The following is an 18315-nucleotide window of genomic DNA, read 5'->3' as shown; positions in this document are numbered from 1 at the left end:
TTACTCTGTTAATTCAAATAGCCAAGTGGCCTGTTTCTCTCAGAATTACCTCCTGCTCACAACTGTATCGTGTACATTTTACTTCAAAATGAAGAAGTCAAAGTTCTGTATTTTTTATATATTATATATACACGTAGATATTTGTCTAATTTGATCTTCAGAAGCAGGGGAGAGGGATTATAAAATTCTTGTAAGAGAGAGACATGGAATACTGTGTGGCAGGCCTGCCCAGAAACATGGCTGTGCTTTTCATTTATGTACTGTATGAGCCACCTGCTCAGTTGAACTCTTGTTATTGGTCAGAGCTTATTTGGATAAGGCTGGATGTTAGCCGCATCAGGCAATCCATAAGTTTATTTCTGGGGTAGGGGAGGGGACCCTTCAGGTGTCTTAATAGAAGCTTACTGTATGCACATATTCCCCTTCTTGCTCTCCAAGGTCTGAATTCAGGGTTCCCTAACACCTTCAAGAACAGACATTCAAGTAGATGAGAAATTGGAGGTGAAGCCTTGGGCTGTATTTTGTAACAGATTTACGATTTACTCTTCATTGTTTAGAGAAAAATGCCAAGGAAATTAATAAACTACATCTGTGCATTCAATGACTGCAAGCCAGATATGCCTGGAGTGAAAGTTTTTCTCCCCCCTCCCCCAATGTTGCCACTAATATCTAGCACTTCAAGAGCCCTATGCGGGAGGGTCTGTAGATTAGGACTGAGGCTGTGCACGACTTGGTCAAGGTATGTAATTTCCCTACCAGAGTTTGCAGTTTACCCACTCAAAGTCCTTGTCCTTGTGTTGGCTCTGACTGCTAGCAGCACTGGCTCCTACACTTACAGTGCAATCCTTTACTCCACTCTAAGTCCACTGTCTTCACTGGTTTCACTTTTAAAGTTCAGGTGCTATCTGCACTAAAAACTGCTGTTTCTGTATAAACTGTCACAGCTTTTCCCAAAGTATCCTGTTGTTCGGTGTTGCAGGACTCAAGCCCCACTTTAGGCAAGGGAAGGACCATTCACCACAGACTTAAAATAATTTTAGATAGGCCAGGGCTCATTAAATCCCAGGTGCCATGGCCCCTAGCAATTTCATTGTGTTGCCGAGTATCTTCTTCAGGCATTTTATTTTAAGTGCCTCCTGCTGTTTCTCAGAAGTACAAAGTTTATTTAGGTGAGGGATAGCTTTTTGTTGTGATGACAAGGTTACCCCATATTTATTTATATACTACAACGCTTTTGTTGTAGCTTTTTAAAAAATGACAAACTTGGGAAGAGTTTAGGATTATGTTTTGTGGTAGCAATAATTAGAAAATATGGTCATTAAAAATATAAAATCCTGAAAGCTGAAAAATAAGCTGTGTTTCTAAATTTTTGGGAGGGTCCTAAAGTTGAAGAAAAGTTGTCAAGGCTCATAAAACCATGTGTGAACATTTAAGGTCTGTAAAGCACTGTATCCTTTCCTTTAGAAGCTCAGCTTTCAGGTGTTCCTCTAGATCCTCCAAGACTAGAATTTATATTTATTTTAGTAGAGTACACATTGCCCTGGCTAGAGATAACATTGGTCTTCATTGTAGCATAGCAGTTAGGCCTGCATTCTCCTTTTGTTCTCCCCTAGTTGTCTTTTAAACTGGGCTGCTGATACCCCAGTAATACAGCTGCACAGCAGGTATCCCAGCCCAGTTTAATAGAGTCACTGTGGGAATGACCCTGCTGTTGAGTGAGTGCTTTTCCCACCAACTTTGAATCAGGCTTTAGTTTCTACAGAACATGTCACTGACTCATGGTGACCCCCATTCACAGGGCGTTCCAGGCAAGAGACAAGCAGAGGTGGTTTGCCATTGCCTTCCTCTGCGTAGCAACCTCAGTCTTCCTTTGTGGTCTCTCATCTAAGTACTAACTATGGCCAACCCTGCTTAGCTTTCAGAATCTGACAAGTTCAGGCTAAGCTGGGCTATTTGGGCTGCTTTAATCTCTTGAGTAAGAACAAATTAACGGCTTGAATTCTTAAACTAGGCTGTGTTCTACCATGGGTGCCTGGACAAAGAGGAAGTTTTTTCTCTCTGCCCCTCTTTTGGTGACCCTGTTGCTAAAAGAGAAATTATAGTTTTAAAAAAGCACCCCAGCTCTAAAGCATTGTCTGTGCATACCCTGAACATATTTATAGTAGAATGAATAATGTCGAACTCTACAAACTTCACAGAATATATTATCAGTAAATATATTGTGCTAAATTCATGTGGTTTGGAGGGAGAAGTTCCTCTCCGGAGATATTTCTACCCCAACTCCAGTTCGTGTAGAAACCCGGGAATGGCTCTTTGTGAAAGTTGCAAGATTATACTAGTCCAGTTATACTTACAGTGCATCACCTTTTCCAATGCCCTCTAAATTAAAATCCTGGATGAGTCATAAAATGCTAAGCAAGGGAGGACGGGTTTACATTTGTGCATTCTGTTATTTTGAACTGAAGCCTGTTATATCTTCCCCAACATCCAACTAGGCTCATGACTACCATTGCCAACTCCAAGTTGGGTAATTCCTGGCAATTTGGGGGTGGAGGCTGGGGAGGGTAGAGTTTGGGAATGGGGGACTCAGCAGGGATGTGATGCCTTAAGAGTCCAACCTCCAAACCTGTTAAGTTCTCCAGGGGTACTGATCTCTGTGGTCTGGAGAGCAACTTCCAGGAGAACTCCAGGCCGCCACCTGGAAGTTTGCAGCCCTACTTATGACTACTTCAATATATAAATAAAATGCTGCAGCTTCAGTTTCTGAAGCTCTGTAATTTATATTGATTTTCATTCCTGGTGCACCAAGTTTGTTTTCTGTATTTATTATCTGCCTTTCTCACCAAGATGCAAAGCGGATTACAGTGTAAATTGATGCAATCAATAGGATGAGACCTTGAGTAAGCAATGTAAAAGGACTAGAATTACAGAAATCTGAAACAAAGTATGAGACATATGTTAAACCGTGCAGTAAATGGTATTGGATAGATAAAAAGCAATGCAGTGGGAACTCGAAAATACCTACCACAAATAGGTAATGCAGACTATACTGTCCACAGTCCAGTTCCCTTTATACGAGTGCCTTCCTGAACCATTTTGTTATAATAGCCCTCTTCATGAAAATTCCCTCCTGAACAATTCTGTTTTACATAGTTTGTGGAATGACAGTGTGGCCGTTCTACAGTGAGGGGGCCCTAGGTTTTCATCCCTGCATGCTGTGAAACATTTTGAGTCAACATAGGCCAGTCATTCTCAGCCTAACGTACTTCAGTTGTTGCAAGGATAAAATAGAGACCCACAGTATGCCACAATGAGCTTAGAGAGGAAGGGTGAGCATGGCCTTGAAGCCATGGTAAAATGGTAATCTGAACAGCAGTTTCTCTTTAAAGGTAACTGACCTGCCTATTATAATGTAATATTGACTTTTGTCAAGATATATTACGAATTAACAGCGAGTCTCCCTTACTGTCTCAAAGGCAGTGAAAGAAGTATAGTTTACATTCACATAGTGAAAATGAGGAACTACAAATAATGTTGATGTAACTGGGAAAAAAAACTGGAATCTTCCTCTGGAGCACTATGATTGCTTTCTCTTGTCTAGATTTTTTCAACTCTAAGGGGGGGAAATGCTGCGTTAGGTTACTTGCAGTTGTATTTTAATGTCTCTGTCTGAAAATGCCTTTGAAAGTTCCAATAGCTATAAGAAACGGGAGCGATTGATCCACTCATCGCTCTGTAGTTTTGACTAGCACTATTTTTGCCTCATGAAGGAGATCTTGTACTCCATAACCAAAGCTATGTCTTTGCAGACTTACAGCGCATTCCTAAGGAGAGTGACTCCAGTTTAAGACTATTGAAATAAATGGGATTAGACTGGAGTCCCTCTCCGTAGGAATGCACTGTTAGGCGTGTTCTTCTTGGTGACACTTTTCACAGGATGCGACTGATTTCTAACAAGAAATAATACTAACCACAAAACTATTTTTGTGGCTGCTGGTGTTATATATAGGAAATTGGATGGGAGGTAGGGTAATTGAAGAATTCTGGGCTTTGTCTTTGTGTCAAGCATGCCCTGGTTCTTGGGCCTCTTCAACATGAACAGTGAGGAGAAATAATTTGCGTTCTCCTTCACGTAATCTTAGTCTGCCTGACTGAAGAAATGAGCTGTTCCTCACCAAAAGCTTATCTTCAAATAAGTGTTGTCAGTCTGTAACGCTGGATTTGGCCCTGACCTGGATGGCCCAGGCTAGCCTGATCTCGTCAGATCTCGGAAGCTAAGCAGGGTCAGCCTTGGTTAGTATTTGGATGAGAGACCACCAAGGAAGTCCAGGGTTGCTGTGCAGAGGGAAGGCACTGGCAAACCACCGCTGTTAGCCTCTTGCCATGAAAACCCCCAAAGGTGGTCGCCATAAGTCAGCTGAGACTTGAAGGCACTTTACACACACACACAACATTGGATTTATTTATTAATTTTGAAGAGTTGAAGGCACAGACAAGCACATCCACGCGCGTGCCCGAACCACGCTAAGAAATACATCCTTTGGCATATTTTATTGAAAGTCACCGAGCCCCTGCGGGGCTACCGTGGCCCGTAGAATGCTGGGAGCTGTAGTCTTTCACGCTGCCGCACTATGGCCGACTTCCTTCCGCTACGTGAAGCATGCCGGGAAGCACAGGCCATTCCCCCGCTTCCCGCCTCGAGTACCGCTTTTTCCACCGGCGTTTCCCAGCGTGCCTCGCTACAGCGCCCTTACTGATTGGCTGGCGGCTGTGGATCGCGCACGCGCAGTCCCACGCCCTGGCAGGAGCCGCTTCCCCGCAACGTCGCTGAGGTTTTTTTTTGGATCTGCTACTGTCCGGGGCTGTGTGTGTGGAGGGAGCTGAGGAAAAAGGGGGCCTGGGGGAAGACGGCGAGGAACGCTGAGGCGATCGAATCCCCCCTCCCTCTGTTTTGCCAACGGTTGGGGACGCGTCATACCGCCTGGCCGCGACGTCATTTTCGCTGTGAGTGACGTAGCTGTGTGTGTGTGGGGGGGATTGAGGAGGCGGAGAAGCCGAGGAAAGGGGGCGCGCAAAGGGAATGGCCCTTGTGACTGAATTGAGGTGGGAAGAAAGGCCGGGGGGGGGGCTTGAATATACTTGTGTGAGAGTTTCTGAGTGGGGGGAGGTAGAGGGGGGAAGGGGGTTCTGAGACTGAAGGGGTGAAAAACTTGAGGCTGGGGTGGGCGGAGAGTTGTGGGGCTGAGGGAGCCAGTGAAATTACTGAGTGCAACTGTGGTGGGGAGGGGAGGCAAATGAGAGGACTTGGGTCGTTGAGGAAGGGACGTAGCTCAGTGCTGGAGCATCTGCTTGGCATGCAGAAGGGCCCAGGTTCAATCCCCGGCATCTCCAGTTAAAGGGACTAGGCAAGTAAGTGATGTGAAAGACCTCCGCCTGAGACCCTGGAGAACTGCTGCCGGTCTGAGCAGACAATACTGACTTGGATGGACCAAGGGTCTGATTCAGTATAAAGCAGCTTCATGTGTTCATTGAGTGGGGTGAATGGCAGGAGTGGACTGAAATGGCAGGAGGATATAACAAGTGCTTGTAATTAGTTGATAGGAGATTGATAAACTTTTTTTGTTAAATCGGTAGTGTATTATTATCTTGGCTTTAAATCGATCTTATGAAATGTCATGTAGAATTTTTGTCTTTGCAAGCTTCACTTATGATTTAAGTATTTATGTATTTTATTTGTTATTTATTGTGCCAGAATTGTACCATCTGTTGCAGCTTTTGAGCTAATGCAATAAAATATTTGATCCTGATATAACAAGCCAAAAAGGGGCTTAAGAGAGTGGTTGGGGGCCTGTGTTTTTCCTTTAAAAATCCAACAAAAGGAAGAGGACTCATTATGTAATGTCTGTAGGCTGGGACCCTGGTGTCTGGCAAGCACTGTGTGCATGGAATGTGGCCCCTGTCTTTGACACAGGTGGGAGGGTAATGGGGGCTGGGAAATCAGCAAAACAAAGGATCCCCTAATATTTATAGTGTGGAATACTTCATCTTTGCTTGGTTTCCTGTATACCCAGAGCTGGAAGAGTTGTTCCCAGTCTTAGGAGGACAAAATTCACCATTAAACTGAGAACAAACAAATGTTAGAACTGCCACAAGCAAAACAGTAGCAATAAAAGCTGTGATCTGGAATACTTCAGGTTTGAATCTCTCCACTCTGCTATGGAAACTTGCTGGGTGTCCTTGGAGTGGTCATGTTCTCTCAGCCTAAACTACCTCACAAGATTCTTACAAAGATTAAAGGGAGAAGAGGTGAATGATGTAAGCTTCTCTGGGTCCTCATTGTGGAGAAAGGTGGGGTATATATAAAGTAAATAAGTAAAATACAAAAATGAAATTTCTTTCCATACCTGGTGCTGATTAATGATTGGCACCAAAATGGCCAACCACTCTCCTTTCTTATAGTAAACTAGTAATTTGTATTTTCCTTTTGCTAGGAACTGTTGAAAGTGGCTTTGGAGAAGTAATACAATGAAGAACCAAGATGGGGAAAGCAAAGCTGTGCTGCTACCTGCCAGTCCTTCTAAAATAAACTGTAGTCTGGGGCCAGATGACGGTGACTTAGCCGAGTCTCCCGTAATGTCTTCAGGAAGCAGTGAATGTACACACCCTCCTGAGCCATGCAGCTCAAAGCCTTTGATTGATGGAAGTGGTGAAGCTCCAGCGAGTGAAGAACAAAGCAAGAAAGAGGGTTTGTGTTGTTACGGTTGCCCTGGCAGTAATTGAATCTGTTTGAATGTACATCTTGCTCTCTGACATAGGCTCAGAGGGGCTTGTGGCTCCCACTAATGAGGGCCTCTTTCTGCACCCCACCCCTTTCTCGTTTTCACTGTGCCCATTTTTCTACAGGTAGAGAGTTTTTCCTTCTCTGTTCTGCCACTAACATTTTCACACATTCTAAATTCTTCTCCCTAGCTTATTGACCTTCTTGTCCAAACACCCCTTAAGCTTTGGGGACTTGGTGGACAGAGTTATCTCTGACTGATTTTTTTACCCTGCGCTGTTATACATTCAAGATAACTTATAGCATTCAACAGCAACAAGGCTTAACATCATACCATCTATAAAACCAATAATAAGTTCAACAGTTGGAGGGTGGAGGAGATTTGCTTTCTTTTCTAGTGTGTGGTACAGCTTGCTTAGAACTGCCTTGACGTGTTCAGTTTGTAGATATTTCCTGTTACAAGATGCAGTGGAGGAGCAGCTAGTGTAATCCGCTTCGAGTCTTAGTGAGAAAGGAGTTATGGATAAATAAGAAGGGGTCCAAGGTGTAACATCGTGTCTCACGTTCCTACCTCTAATTCCTGCAGCATCTCTGACAGAGGAGACAGCATCCCAGCCCCACCAGTCTGCCACCTGCGATGTCTCTGAAGAACTGAGCAGACAGCTGGAGGATATCCTGAACACGTACTGTATGGATACCAACCAAGAAGGTCCAGGAGATGACAATGGGCAGAATGAGCATGTAGAGCTGGATGAGGCTGAAAAGGGCCGGAGCGAGTCCCCACGGAATGGCGAGCAGGAACAGAGTTGTCCTGAGATAAACGGGGAGAAAGAGAGCCCCAGGGGAACCAATGATGAGGGTGCAGAGCGTGATCAGAAGCGAGCCCAGGAAAAAAAGAAGGGCAAGGGGCTTGGTAGGTAGTTTGCTCCTTCCTGACCATCATGCGTTCTCTTCCTGATGAAAGGTGATCTGTGCCTTAATCCTGTTGCCCAGAAATAAGTCATCACTCACTGTTGTTAATCTTTTTGTACTGTTCTGATTTTTCTGCCCATTCTACTGCTCTTTTTGTTGCATCAAGAGGGCCTGTAAAGGCTTTTCTGACTGCCATCAGCTCAGCTTTTTTGGTATCATGGAGGTTCTGGCTGAAGTTGCCGAGTGCTTAAGGAGACTGAGTTCCAGAGTCAACGAACAACCTGCATGATATTCAGTGCACCCCCCTGCCCAAATCTATTGCTGTTATTTGGGCTTATCAGTGACCCATCTTGCTGATACGAATTTGTTTGTGCTGTCTCTGAGGGCAGCGACAAGCAGGTGACATGCAAAGAACTCATGGGGGAGGAGAAATCCCATCCCCGAGCTTCTCTCTCAGTTGCTCACCTCCCCACCCTCCCATCACTGTCTTCCTGCTGCCCTCTTTCTCCCCCCAACCCTCCCATCAGCACCCCCACCCCCACTTACCTGTCACATCTGCAACTTTCTTGTTCCACCACCTCACTCTTGAGCAATGTTTAGTGCAGTTCCCAGGCAACCACAAAAGGGTGGCTGAGATCTCCTTTTTCTGAACTGTCTGCAGGTTTGTTTTCTTTTTGTTTTGGTATAACCCCCCCCCACACACACACACACACACTTTTTCTTTCTGGAGCTTCCTGCAAAGTTGGGTTTTCCCCCAGGTTTGTAGAAAAATCCACTCCCCTGGTCGTGTTCTGTATTAGAGATATGATGTATTCCTAGATAATGAAAAAGCTATAACCAGAGAAAAATGTTCCAGTGAAAACTACTGGTGCTTCTGCTACTTAGCTTTTTATCCCCCACCCCAAAAAATCTTGATTGATAACCAGAGAAGGTGTGCAGGGTTTTTCCACCCCATAACGATATTTTCCTGTATCACATGAACTCTCCCTGACCTTGAAAATCTCTCCTGTTGGTCTATAAGTATTTCAGTTCCCTCTCTCCTTTGCTTGTCACCTCATCCCATTGTGCCCTGAATGTGTGTTTGCTTTGCCCTTTGTGTTCCAGGAAAGGAGATCACATTGCTGATGCAGACCCTCAACACTCTCAGCACCTCAGAGGAGAGGCTGGCAGCCCTCTGCAAGAAGTATGCAGAACTGGTCAGTTTCTGGCAGGGCAAGAGGAAAGCGTGTTTGTTTGGGGTGGCAGTGCTGAGGGCAACAGGATAGGGCTTCAAATGGCATCTTTTCCAAGATCCTCATTTCCCAAGAAATCTGATAGCTCAGAGGAAGGCTTCTGTGATTCCCTTTAATCTCACCCTGCGTTGGTGATTTGGGGTCAGCTGCAACTGTTTCAAAGGCAAAAACGTAAAATGAGCTGTAGCTGGTAAGCCAGCCACCAAACAGCAATGCGGCTAACTCCGCGTCTAGAAATTTGTGTGTTTGGAGTGCTCTTCCAGGGCCTCCAGTCCTCGGGTAAAAGTCTGGGCTTACTCGAGATCTTTTGCCACCCCAAATACAGCGCATTCTCAGCCCTTATTCTCTGCATTCCTTGTGGTGTTGCCATGAGTCCTGGGGCCCTGATGGCTCCTAAATATATCACCACTCCAGTTGACTACTTGTGTGAGTTGGACCAACCAAGCAGTAGCTGGTGCTTCAATCTTGCCATGCTCTAAGCTAGCCGACATAGCTGATGAGGGCCAGCCTGGCTGCCACAGCCTGCTCCGTGCTTCCTATGGTGCAAAGATGTTTCCCTTTCTCCAGAATACTTCTTGTGCTTCCAAAAGTATGATTGAGCACCAAGCTCACTTCCTAAGGAGCAGGTATCTGGCTACGCCCTTCGGCTTCTGCGAAGCCATTTAAAATACCTTTCTGTTGAGCGTTCAGCAGAGTTAAGTGGTAATGCTTTTTAAAAAATGATATTAACCATGTATCTTTTGGCTGTAGTAGGAATGTCATGAGTTTCAGGCTTGATGCTGCCCTCTGTGGAGGTGAGGATGATCTCCCCGACAGCCTGCTTTAATGAAGGAGGACATGCTGGAGAAAGTAATCCTCCCACTGGACTCTTGAGGCAGGACATACAGCCAAACTCTGTGTCCTCTAAAGGGGGAGGGGGCTCCAGTTTTTGTCCTGTTTTAATCTGGAGAACAGGTGGGCCTAAAGCCTGCCTCCTCCCTGATAACAGTGCAGTCTGGATGCTGACGAGCCACTTGTCAGGCTAGCACCTGCCAGCAAAACAAACACAAGCTTGATCTTCTCCACAGCCTAGCACAGGCTGGGAGCAGGTTCCCAGATTGCAGTGGATCATGTGAAAGCTGAGTTCCATGTGGAACGCAACCCTCACAGCAGCCAACTGAACTGTGAAGTGAGAAAGCATGGTGGAGGGAGTGCTTTGGGGCCAAGTCAGTGGTGTGAGGCCATTTGAGCCACCTTAGGTAGTTGATAATGGAGAGACAGGTATGCAGGTGTTGATTTTGCTGCTTAAAATAGGGAAGAAGGCCGTCAGGGCTCTGAAACGGAATTAGTTGATTGTCACCTTGTCAAGGAGACCACTGCTCAGTCTTGCACTGAGCACTTTCCCTTGACTGTAGCACTTCCCCTTCCCCAGTCTTTTTTGCTGCTATGCAGATGTTGGTTTTCTTTATGCAGTTCCCTTTCCGTGTTTGTCTTTCTAGCTGGAAGAGCACCGAAACTCTCAGAAGCAGATGAAAATCTTGCAGAAGAAGCAGACTCAGCTGGTGCAGGAGAAGGACCATCTACGGAGTGAGCACAGTAAGGCGATCTTGGCCCGCAGCAAGTTGGAGAGTCTGTGCCGGGAGCTACAGAGGCACAACCGCACCCTCAAGGCAAGAGACCCTGCCCTAAGCCAGCCTAGCCTGTCGCTGTTGCCAGTGCCTGCTTGCCAGGACTCCACAGCCAAAGCCCGGGGTTGCAACACATGCAGCGCTGTATTAACATGCAGCATTCTTGCCTTGGATGGCTTTTGAGACTGAAAGATTGGGTGGGGGGGATTCACACTTGTGCTGCTGGCTCAGCCCTTTGTTCCAAGAAGGCAGCATGAGATAATTACAAGGGTAGCTACCAGGCACAGTTTCACTGGCCAGGCGTAGAATTCTGAAGGTTCCAAGTTAAGCCCTCCCAGTTGATCGTAAAAGATTGTGATGGGGGTCCAAGCCAATAAGACGAGCAGATCAGGCATGTCAACTTGTTTTCGGTAAGTGCAGTTCTATCAGGGACTGTCTCGCTGCTTTACAGTGAGCTGGCCCGCAGGTCCATGTAGCCCTCTGGGTTGGGCTGGCCAGCCTGCATTTTATCTTCTCTTTCCTCCAAGAAGCTCCAAGTGGAGTGCAAGACTCTCTCTGCTTCTGTTTCATCCATCCAGCAGCCCCGTGGCAGAGGTTGGGCTGAGAGAGAGAGAGTGAATGACTGGACCAAGGTCACCCAGAGGGCTTTATGGTAGAGTGGGGATCTGAATTCATGTGATATAGTACCTATTCAGCCTGGCTGTGATTCTCTCAGGCGGGGACCTTTCCAGCCCTGCTGCTTGGGAAATCCTCAAACTTGGAACTACCAGGGATTGAACCTAGACCTCCTGCAGGTGCTCTTCTGTGATTTCATTGAAGTCACTCTCCTGCCCTTGGACTCTGGGACTGACTTTCTTGCCCCCTGTCCCCCCACTAGAAGAGCCCTGTGGGGCAGAGTGGTAAGCTGCAGTGCTGCAGTGAAAAGCTCTGCTCACTGCCTGAGTTTGATCGCGACAGAAGTTGGTTTCAGGTAGCTGGCTCAAGGTTGGCTCAGCCTTCCATCCAAGGTCAGTAAAATGAGTACCCAGTTTGCTGGGGGTAAAGTGTAGACAACTGGGGAAGCCAATGGCAAACTACCCCATAAACATGGTCTGCCTAATAAATGTTGTGATATGACATCACCCCATGGGTGAGCAATGACTCGGTGCTTGCGCAGGGTACTACCTTTACCCTACCTCCCCCCACTAGGAGGAGGGTGTCCAGCGTGCCCGTGAAGAAGAGGAGAAGCGGAAGGAGGTGACCTCCCATTTTCAGGTGACACTCAACGACATCCAGTTGCAGATGGAGCAGCACAACGAGCGCAATTCCAAGCTGCGGCAGGAGAACATGGAGCTGGCCGAGCGGCTGAAGAAGCTCATCGAACAGTACGAGCTGCGGGAAGAGGTGGGCAGCCCCTGGGCTGGAGTATGGGGCTCCGTGTGGGGCTCAGGCTGGATCACACAGCAAGTTTCAGGGTCCTGATGCAGCTTATAGAATTGCGGGTGGAAACTTTCAGGGGAAACTGTTTGGACGATCTTCTGGGCTTAGTAACTACACATCATTATATATCTGCTAACTCTTTCACCCCTCCTAAAAATGCTGCATCCTCTTTCTGATGTGGGAGGGGCACTTTCCTTGGAACGTTACGTACGTACGTAAGTGCCGTCAAATGGCAGCTGACTAACAGCAACTCCGTTGAGACAAACAGAGGAGGTTGCCCTTGCCTGCCTCTGCGCGGTATCCCTGGTCTTTCTTGGTAGTCTCCCATCCAAGTACTAACCAGGGCTGACCCTGCTTAGCTTCCAAGATCTGATGAGAGTGGGTTAGCATTGGCCATCCAGTTCAGGGCTTGCAGTATTACTGGTGAAGTAATACTTTGATGCTTATGCTCCAGACAGCAGCTCTGATTTCGGGGCCTGGCCTGGGTCCAGCAAGTAGCTTTTCTTGACTCACTTTTCTTGGCCACAGCACATCGATAAAGTCTTCAAACACAAGGACTTGCAGCAGCAGTTGGTGGATGCCAAACTCCAGCAGGCCCAGGAGATGCTGAAGGAGGCTGAGGAGAGACACCAGCGAGAGAAGGACTTTGTGAGTCTTTGTGACATGATGTCTGAGGAGGTCCAAGTCTGGCTGCCACCTCAGTATGAGAGGAAAGTGCTGTAGATCATTGAAAACACTTGAAGTTTTCATTACAGGTTAGGAAACCACTGGGAGGGAGCTGGGCGCAGCAGACAAGGAGAGGAGAGGATGGGTCTTGCAGGGCATGGCGGGTTCTTAGTTGGAGAATCTGTGAGATCCACAGCACGCTTGGGCAAGGAGTAGACATTGCATCCTTCTGCATGAAAGTTTTCGAACGCAGGTGTTTTCCATTGATGGAGGAGAGTACCCTTGTTGAGGGGTAGACCTCCTACCTCGCTCTGCAGAGAGGGTTGTACTGAAGATTTTGCCGAGTGCTTCTGTTTCTGTTCTGGGAGGCAGATCCCCAGTATGTGCCCTGCCCGCTCTGCAGAAGCAGGAAATGTTCACATCTGTATCCCTGCCGTTAGTTCCCAGCAGGATGTAAAGGAGAAAAGGGAATGATTAAAAAATGCTCTCAAAAGAGACTGCAGCTTCTGTGTGTCTTGACGGTCAAAGCAAAATGGCAGCCGTTCCCAAGGGTCTGCATGGCCTAGCCTTGTGGTGCTATGTAAGGGCAAAAACCCATGGAGTTTTGGCAGGAGTGTCTTCTAGTGGCCTAGCCAGAGCCCCCATCTTCCTTAATGGGCCTATTCTACCCCCTGACTTCCTCCCCCACCCAGGGCCGGTTGCACATGCTGCTGGCCGCTCTTCCAGCCTCCGAGCCTAACATGCCATGAGCCTGTAGGGAGCAGCCCCTCCCGCCTCAGCCAGTCAGGCTTCCAGGACTCAGGCTAACCTTGCAGAAATGGGGAAAAGATCAGAAGGTAGTCCTCTGCCAGGTAGCCATGCCTATTCCCCTGGGCGGGAGGAGGGTTGTTTATTTTAAAACATTTCTGTGCTGCCTTTCCACCCAGATAGGGTCCCCAAGCCAGCAAACGTTAGAACCATCCAACATTAAAACAACATTTAAAATAAAGTGTATATAAAACAATTCAGTAAAAATACACACATAACACCAACATAAGAGAGGAGGGCCTTGCTGTTCACACAGGTCTCCCTCCGTCATCCTGGTCGGGGTCTCACTTCACCTGGATCTGTGTGCCTGGATCAAACAGGCAGGAGTGGAAGAGATCAGATTGGATCCGCTTTCCCTGGATCCTCGTAACAGCACAGCTGGGAGAAAGGGGCACAGGGTCCATGGACAGGCTTCTGTTCCCCAGGCATACAGGTCTTAGCTGCTAGAATCAGTTTAGCCTGAACTGCCCCAGGACCACAGGCAGCAGTGCAGCCCAGTGGGCGCACTTGGGTCAGGAGCCCCTCCCCCTTAAATTATTCTATGAATGGTTTGGGGATGGAGAGAGGATACCGTGCTGTTGTGCCAAGTGAATGCCTCTTGCTACTTCTTTTCACCACCATTCCTTTTCTTGCAGCTGTTGAAAGAGGCTGTGGAGTCCCAGAGAATGTGTGAGTTGATGAAGCAACAGGAGACCCATCTTAAGCAGCAGGTGGGTGTCTGTGTATTTGGTTGTCTTTCTCTCTGCCCAAAAAAAGGACAAATCTATCTTCTGCTCGAAAGGGATAATGTCCATTCCAATCTGCAGGCACAATCAGTCATTGGCAGGTTAAGGACTGTGGGCTCCTTTTCCTAAGCTAATTGGGGGGTGGTCACTATTAATTGCTTTTGATGATTAGCTTGATTTTCTAGCCAAGTGCTAGACAGGTCTACCTCCTCCCCCTGGGAAGGATTGTAGAGAACTTTGCTATGGTTAAAGTAAATTGTGCTTTTAGCCATAAACATATCTTCCATTCCTTCCTCTTTCCAGCTGGCCCTCTATACAGAGAAGTTTGAAGAGTTTCAGAACACCCTTTCCAAAAGCAGCGAGGTGTTTACCACATTCAAACAAGAAATGGAGAAGGTATGGTGTGCCTTGGTAATACTAGAATGTGGGGTCATCTGCTGAAGCTGGAGGGTGAGAGATTCAAAACTGATAAAAGGAAATATTTCTTCACGCAATGTCTAGTTAAATTGTGGAACTCCCTGCCCCAGGATATGGTGATGGCTGGCAACTTGGAAGGCTTTAAGAGGGGAGTGGACATGTTTATGGAAGAGAGGAGTATTCATGGCTACTAGTAAAAATGGATACTAGTCATGATGCATACCTATTATCTCCAGGATCAAAGGAGCATGCAGAATATATTAGGTGCTGTGAAACACAGGCAGGATGGTGCTGCTGCAGTTGTCTTGTTTGTGGGCTTCCTAGAGGCACTTGGTTGGCCACTGTGTGAACAGACTGCTGGACTTGATGGGCCTTGGTCTGATCCAGCATGGCTTTTCTTATGTTCTTGTCTGGGCTGAGGCGCTCCCGTCTGTCCCTGCCACAGCTTCAAGATGCTGGGAAAGCATTTTCTGCCTTGGGAAGAGGCTGACACTTGCTATGCTTCTAATCAAAATAAATTTCAGGAGAGTTGACCTGTGAGGTGTGCCAGCTCACCCACTTCCCAGTCTGCTGCCTCAGGCATCCCCTGTGCCAGGCCAACTGCTGTTTGCAGTGTCTGTTTCCCAGACCCGGCTGTCGTATTTTCTCTTGATAATGTGGGTAGTTGCCATGGTATGGGGAAGTGGGAGAAATGCACAGGGGCATATCGTTGCCTTTAAGGCCAAGCAAATCCAATCGGAATTGGCTTACATTAGTTCTCTCTCTTTCTTTCCTGGTTTTCAATTCTGTAGATGACAAAGAAGATCAAGAAGCTGGAGAAAGAGACCACGATGTACAGGTCTCGCTGGGAGAGTAGCAACAAGGCCCTTCTGGAAATGGCAGAAGAGGTGGGGATAAAACTTGGAATGGGGGCCTATTAGGCACACATTTCGCCCCTTGGACACCAGTTCCATCTGTGAACACTGTATGTTTTCAGCTGAGGAGGCAGAGTGATTCACAACAACAAGGGAATGAAACACTTACATATTTCTCACAATTCCTAGTTCTGTAGAAGTTTATCAGTCACATCTGCTCTGTCATGCTGGGTTGTTCTGTGCACCGAATTGTGTGTGTGTGTAAAGTGCCGTCAAGTCACAGTAGGGTTTTCAAGGCAAGAGACTAATAGAGGTGGTTTGCCATTGCCTGCCTCTGCAAAGCATCCCTGGTATTCCTTGGTGGTCTCTCATCCAAATACTGACCAGGGCCGACCCTGCTTAGCTTCTGATGAGATCGGGATAGCCTGGGCCATCCAGGTCAGGGCATGCACTGAATTAGACTTCCCTTTGTGCACAGTCCGGATGTAGCAGCTGGCGACTGGCTTTTAAGTGCCTTGTTTAACATGTGGTTGCTTGCCAGTCACTGGAGCACGTGTGTTGTGTGTTATGTGCTGTCAAGTCACTCCCGACTTACAGTGACCCTATGGAATGACTGCCTGGCAATGTTCTCCCCCCCGCCACCATCATACAGTAAGTCAATAAACTCAGATGGGGGCCAAAAGCACAAAACAGTAGGTCAGTTCTGGGGTGCGAGGGAATGAATAGCACTGCCCACTTGTTTCCCCTTTGTGTCATAAAATGTTTGTTATACTAGCTTAAGGATAGTTTCAGGAGGGTAGCCATGTTGGTCTGCAGTGGAAGAACTAGATTTGAGTCCAGTAGCTTCTTAGAGACCAACAAGATTTTTGGGGTATCTCACAAAGGGAGCTTCGACTCTCAGAAGCTGATACCCTGAAAATCCTGCTGGTCTCTAGAGTGCTGCTGGACTCGAATTTAGCATAAGGATGTTGGTGGTGGCAAGTGTCATCAAGTTGCAGCTGGCTTACGGCGACCCCATAAGGTTCTCAAGGCAAGAGAGGAAAAAAGATGGTTGCCATTGCCTTCCTCAGCGCAGCAACTTGACCTTCCGCTCCTCGACTTTCTTGGTGGTCTCCCATGCAAGTACCAACCAGGGCTGACCCTGCTCAACTTCCAAGATCTGATAAGATCGGAGTAGCCTGGGCCTTCCAGGTCAGGGCTTAAGGATGTTAGGCTCAGGCATTTGGGGCGAGGCCAGTGGGTGGGAGTGGGGAGAGGCCCTGATTATTGTGGTCAGTAATGGCCCCCAGGCTGTTAGTTACCCAGTGCTGACTGGTGGCAACGTCTCCTGTTCATTTATTATCACTTCCACTGAAACTGAGTGGCTGGCTTTCTTTGAGCAACTTCTTAAGAGATTTTTTTTTTAGGGCGGGGGGGTGTTTCCACCACTGTGGAAAGCAGGCTGGAGTTGACCTGGATGCTCTTCCTCCTCTTCCCTTGCAGAAAACACTCAGGGACAAAGAGCTGGAAGGGCTCCAGGTGAAAATCCAGCGCCTCGAGAAGCTGTGCCGGGCCCTGCAGACGGAGCGCAATGACCTGAACAAGAAGGTGCAGGACCTGTGTGCCCTCGCCTCTCCGGCCACTGGCACGGGCACCCTGGAACCGCCAAAGGACCAGTTGCCAGGCAGCTCGGACGAGCTGGCACCCCAGGGCACCGTGGTGGGAGAATGCCTTCCTCCGGCGCAGGCGGGGCGCTGCACAGGACCACCCACTGAGACCCTTGGTGAACTGAGCCTAGGAGCACGAGCCCTGGAAGAGACTGAGGCAGCTGCAAATTCTGTGGAGTGAAGGTGGAAGAAGGGAGGCTGACTGGCAAACTTCAAAAGACTCATCTAGTCACCTTCCCCGAAGCCAGGGCTGGGGGTGAGAGCTCAGCCCTCCTGGGCCTTTGAGATTCTCCAGTTATATATATATTTTTTACAATACTAAAAGCTTTTTTTTTTTTTTTGGTTGCTTTTAAAAAAAAATCTACATATGACACAAAGTTGACAGGGCAACCCCCACTTTTTATAGAGAGAGAGACAAAAAGAGAGAAACTAGATTGATCCACATTGCTGTGTGTCGTGTGACTAGATTGAAGGCAGCGTCACCAAAAGACCTTGTGACGGATGGCCCGGGGCAAATCTCTCACCCCGATATCACCCATTCCACAGCAGTGGCATCTGTTTGACCCCTGCAGCTTAATGGGTGCTATGCTATGAATGCAAAATGTAAAGCAAAAAGTGGACATCAGAGGGGCTTAGAGGATTGTTCTCCCCTTCCTAAAAGTTTCAGGGGTTAAAAAAACACCCACAGCCCCAAAGTTTAAAACCAGTACAGGAGACTCAGGAGTTTGGTATGTTGTGAGTTGTTTAATTTTGAGATTTACTTTTTTTTAAACAAGGAGAACAAAGTAAATGTAGTTTTGTTTCATGGGGGAACAAGAGACTGAGGCCGTGGAGCCCTGTCAGTTTGGGGGAGAGGAGGTAATCCCTTCCAAGACTTTGCTACTTCCAGAATCTATGTCTCAATAGCCTTATAACTTCACCGTTGCCTCTATGCTTATATGCACACACGCACAAGCGTATGTATTAAAGGTTTAATCCAAAGGTTTTAACTTCCTTAAGTGTTTTGCACGAAACGAATGTCCACGCACCTGTTTGTGCACAGCAAATCCTTGGGGCAGGAGGAACTGGGGTAGCTTACCCCAGTGTATTATTATTCTCCTCTCCACGGGGCCTTGGTATCACATCACAGGACTCCCCTTCCACACAGTGCTGGGTAACAAACACAGAAGTGCAGATTTGCTGCTGCCTGGAGCTTGTCAGGAGTGACTAGCGTGTTTTACCTGAACTGCACCTTTGCAGGCCATCCTTTCTG

The 18315-nt window shown here is 47.4% G+C and overlaps 2 protein-coding genes across 2 annotated transcripts in view; both read left to right on the top strand.

Moving 5' to 3' along the window:
- EIF3I (eukaryotic translation initiation factor 3 subunit I) overlaps positions 1 to 18315 on the top strand; it is a 130200-nt gene that overhangs the window by 53580 nt on the left and 58305 nt on the right. The window lies entirely within an intron of this gene.
- TXLNA (taxilin alpha) lies at positions 4966 to 17368 on the top strand. The gene is made up of 11 exons (XM_056847058.1): positions 4966 to 5004; positions 6492 to 6745; positions 7365 to 7691; positions 8795 to 8886; positions 10401 to 10571; positions 11718 to 11912; positions 12477 to 12596; positions 14057 to 14131; positions 14450 to 14542; positions 15355 to 15450; positions 16900 to 17368. The coding sequence occupies exons 2-11, from the start codon at positions 6526 to 6528 to the stop codon at positions 17242 to 17244; spliced, it is 1734 nt and encodes a 577-aa protein (XP_056703036.1). The 5' UTR covers positions 4966 to 5004; positions 6492 to 6525; the 3' UTR covers positions 17245 to 17368.

Source organism: Euleptes europaea, chromosome 3 (genome assembly GCF_029931775.1).
Source record: "Euleptes europaea isolate rEulEur1 chromosome 3, rEulEur1.hap1, whole genome shotgun sequence".
Taxonomy (NCBI): Eukaryota; Metazoa; Chordata; class Lepidosauria; order Squamata; family Sphaerodactylidae; genus Euleptes; species Euleptes europaea.
This window is presented reverse-complemented; position numbering and strand designations above follow the sequence as displayed.

Bases quoted from the DNA above. Each gene is read 5' to 3' on its own strand.
- TXLNA (XM_056847058.1), top strand. From the start codon at position 6,526: ATGAAGAACCAAGATGGGGAAAGCAAAGCTGTGCTGCTACCTGCCAGT. The intron at 6,746-7,364 runs GTTTGTGTTGTT...TAATTCCTGCAG, and splicing joins AGAACAAAGCAAGAAAGAGG to CATCTCTGACAGAGGAGACA. The intron at 12,597-14,056 runs GTGAGTCTTTGT...CTTTTCTTGCAG, and splicing joins ACCAGCGAGAGAAGGACTTT to CTGTTGAAAGAGGCTGTGGA.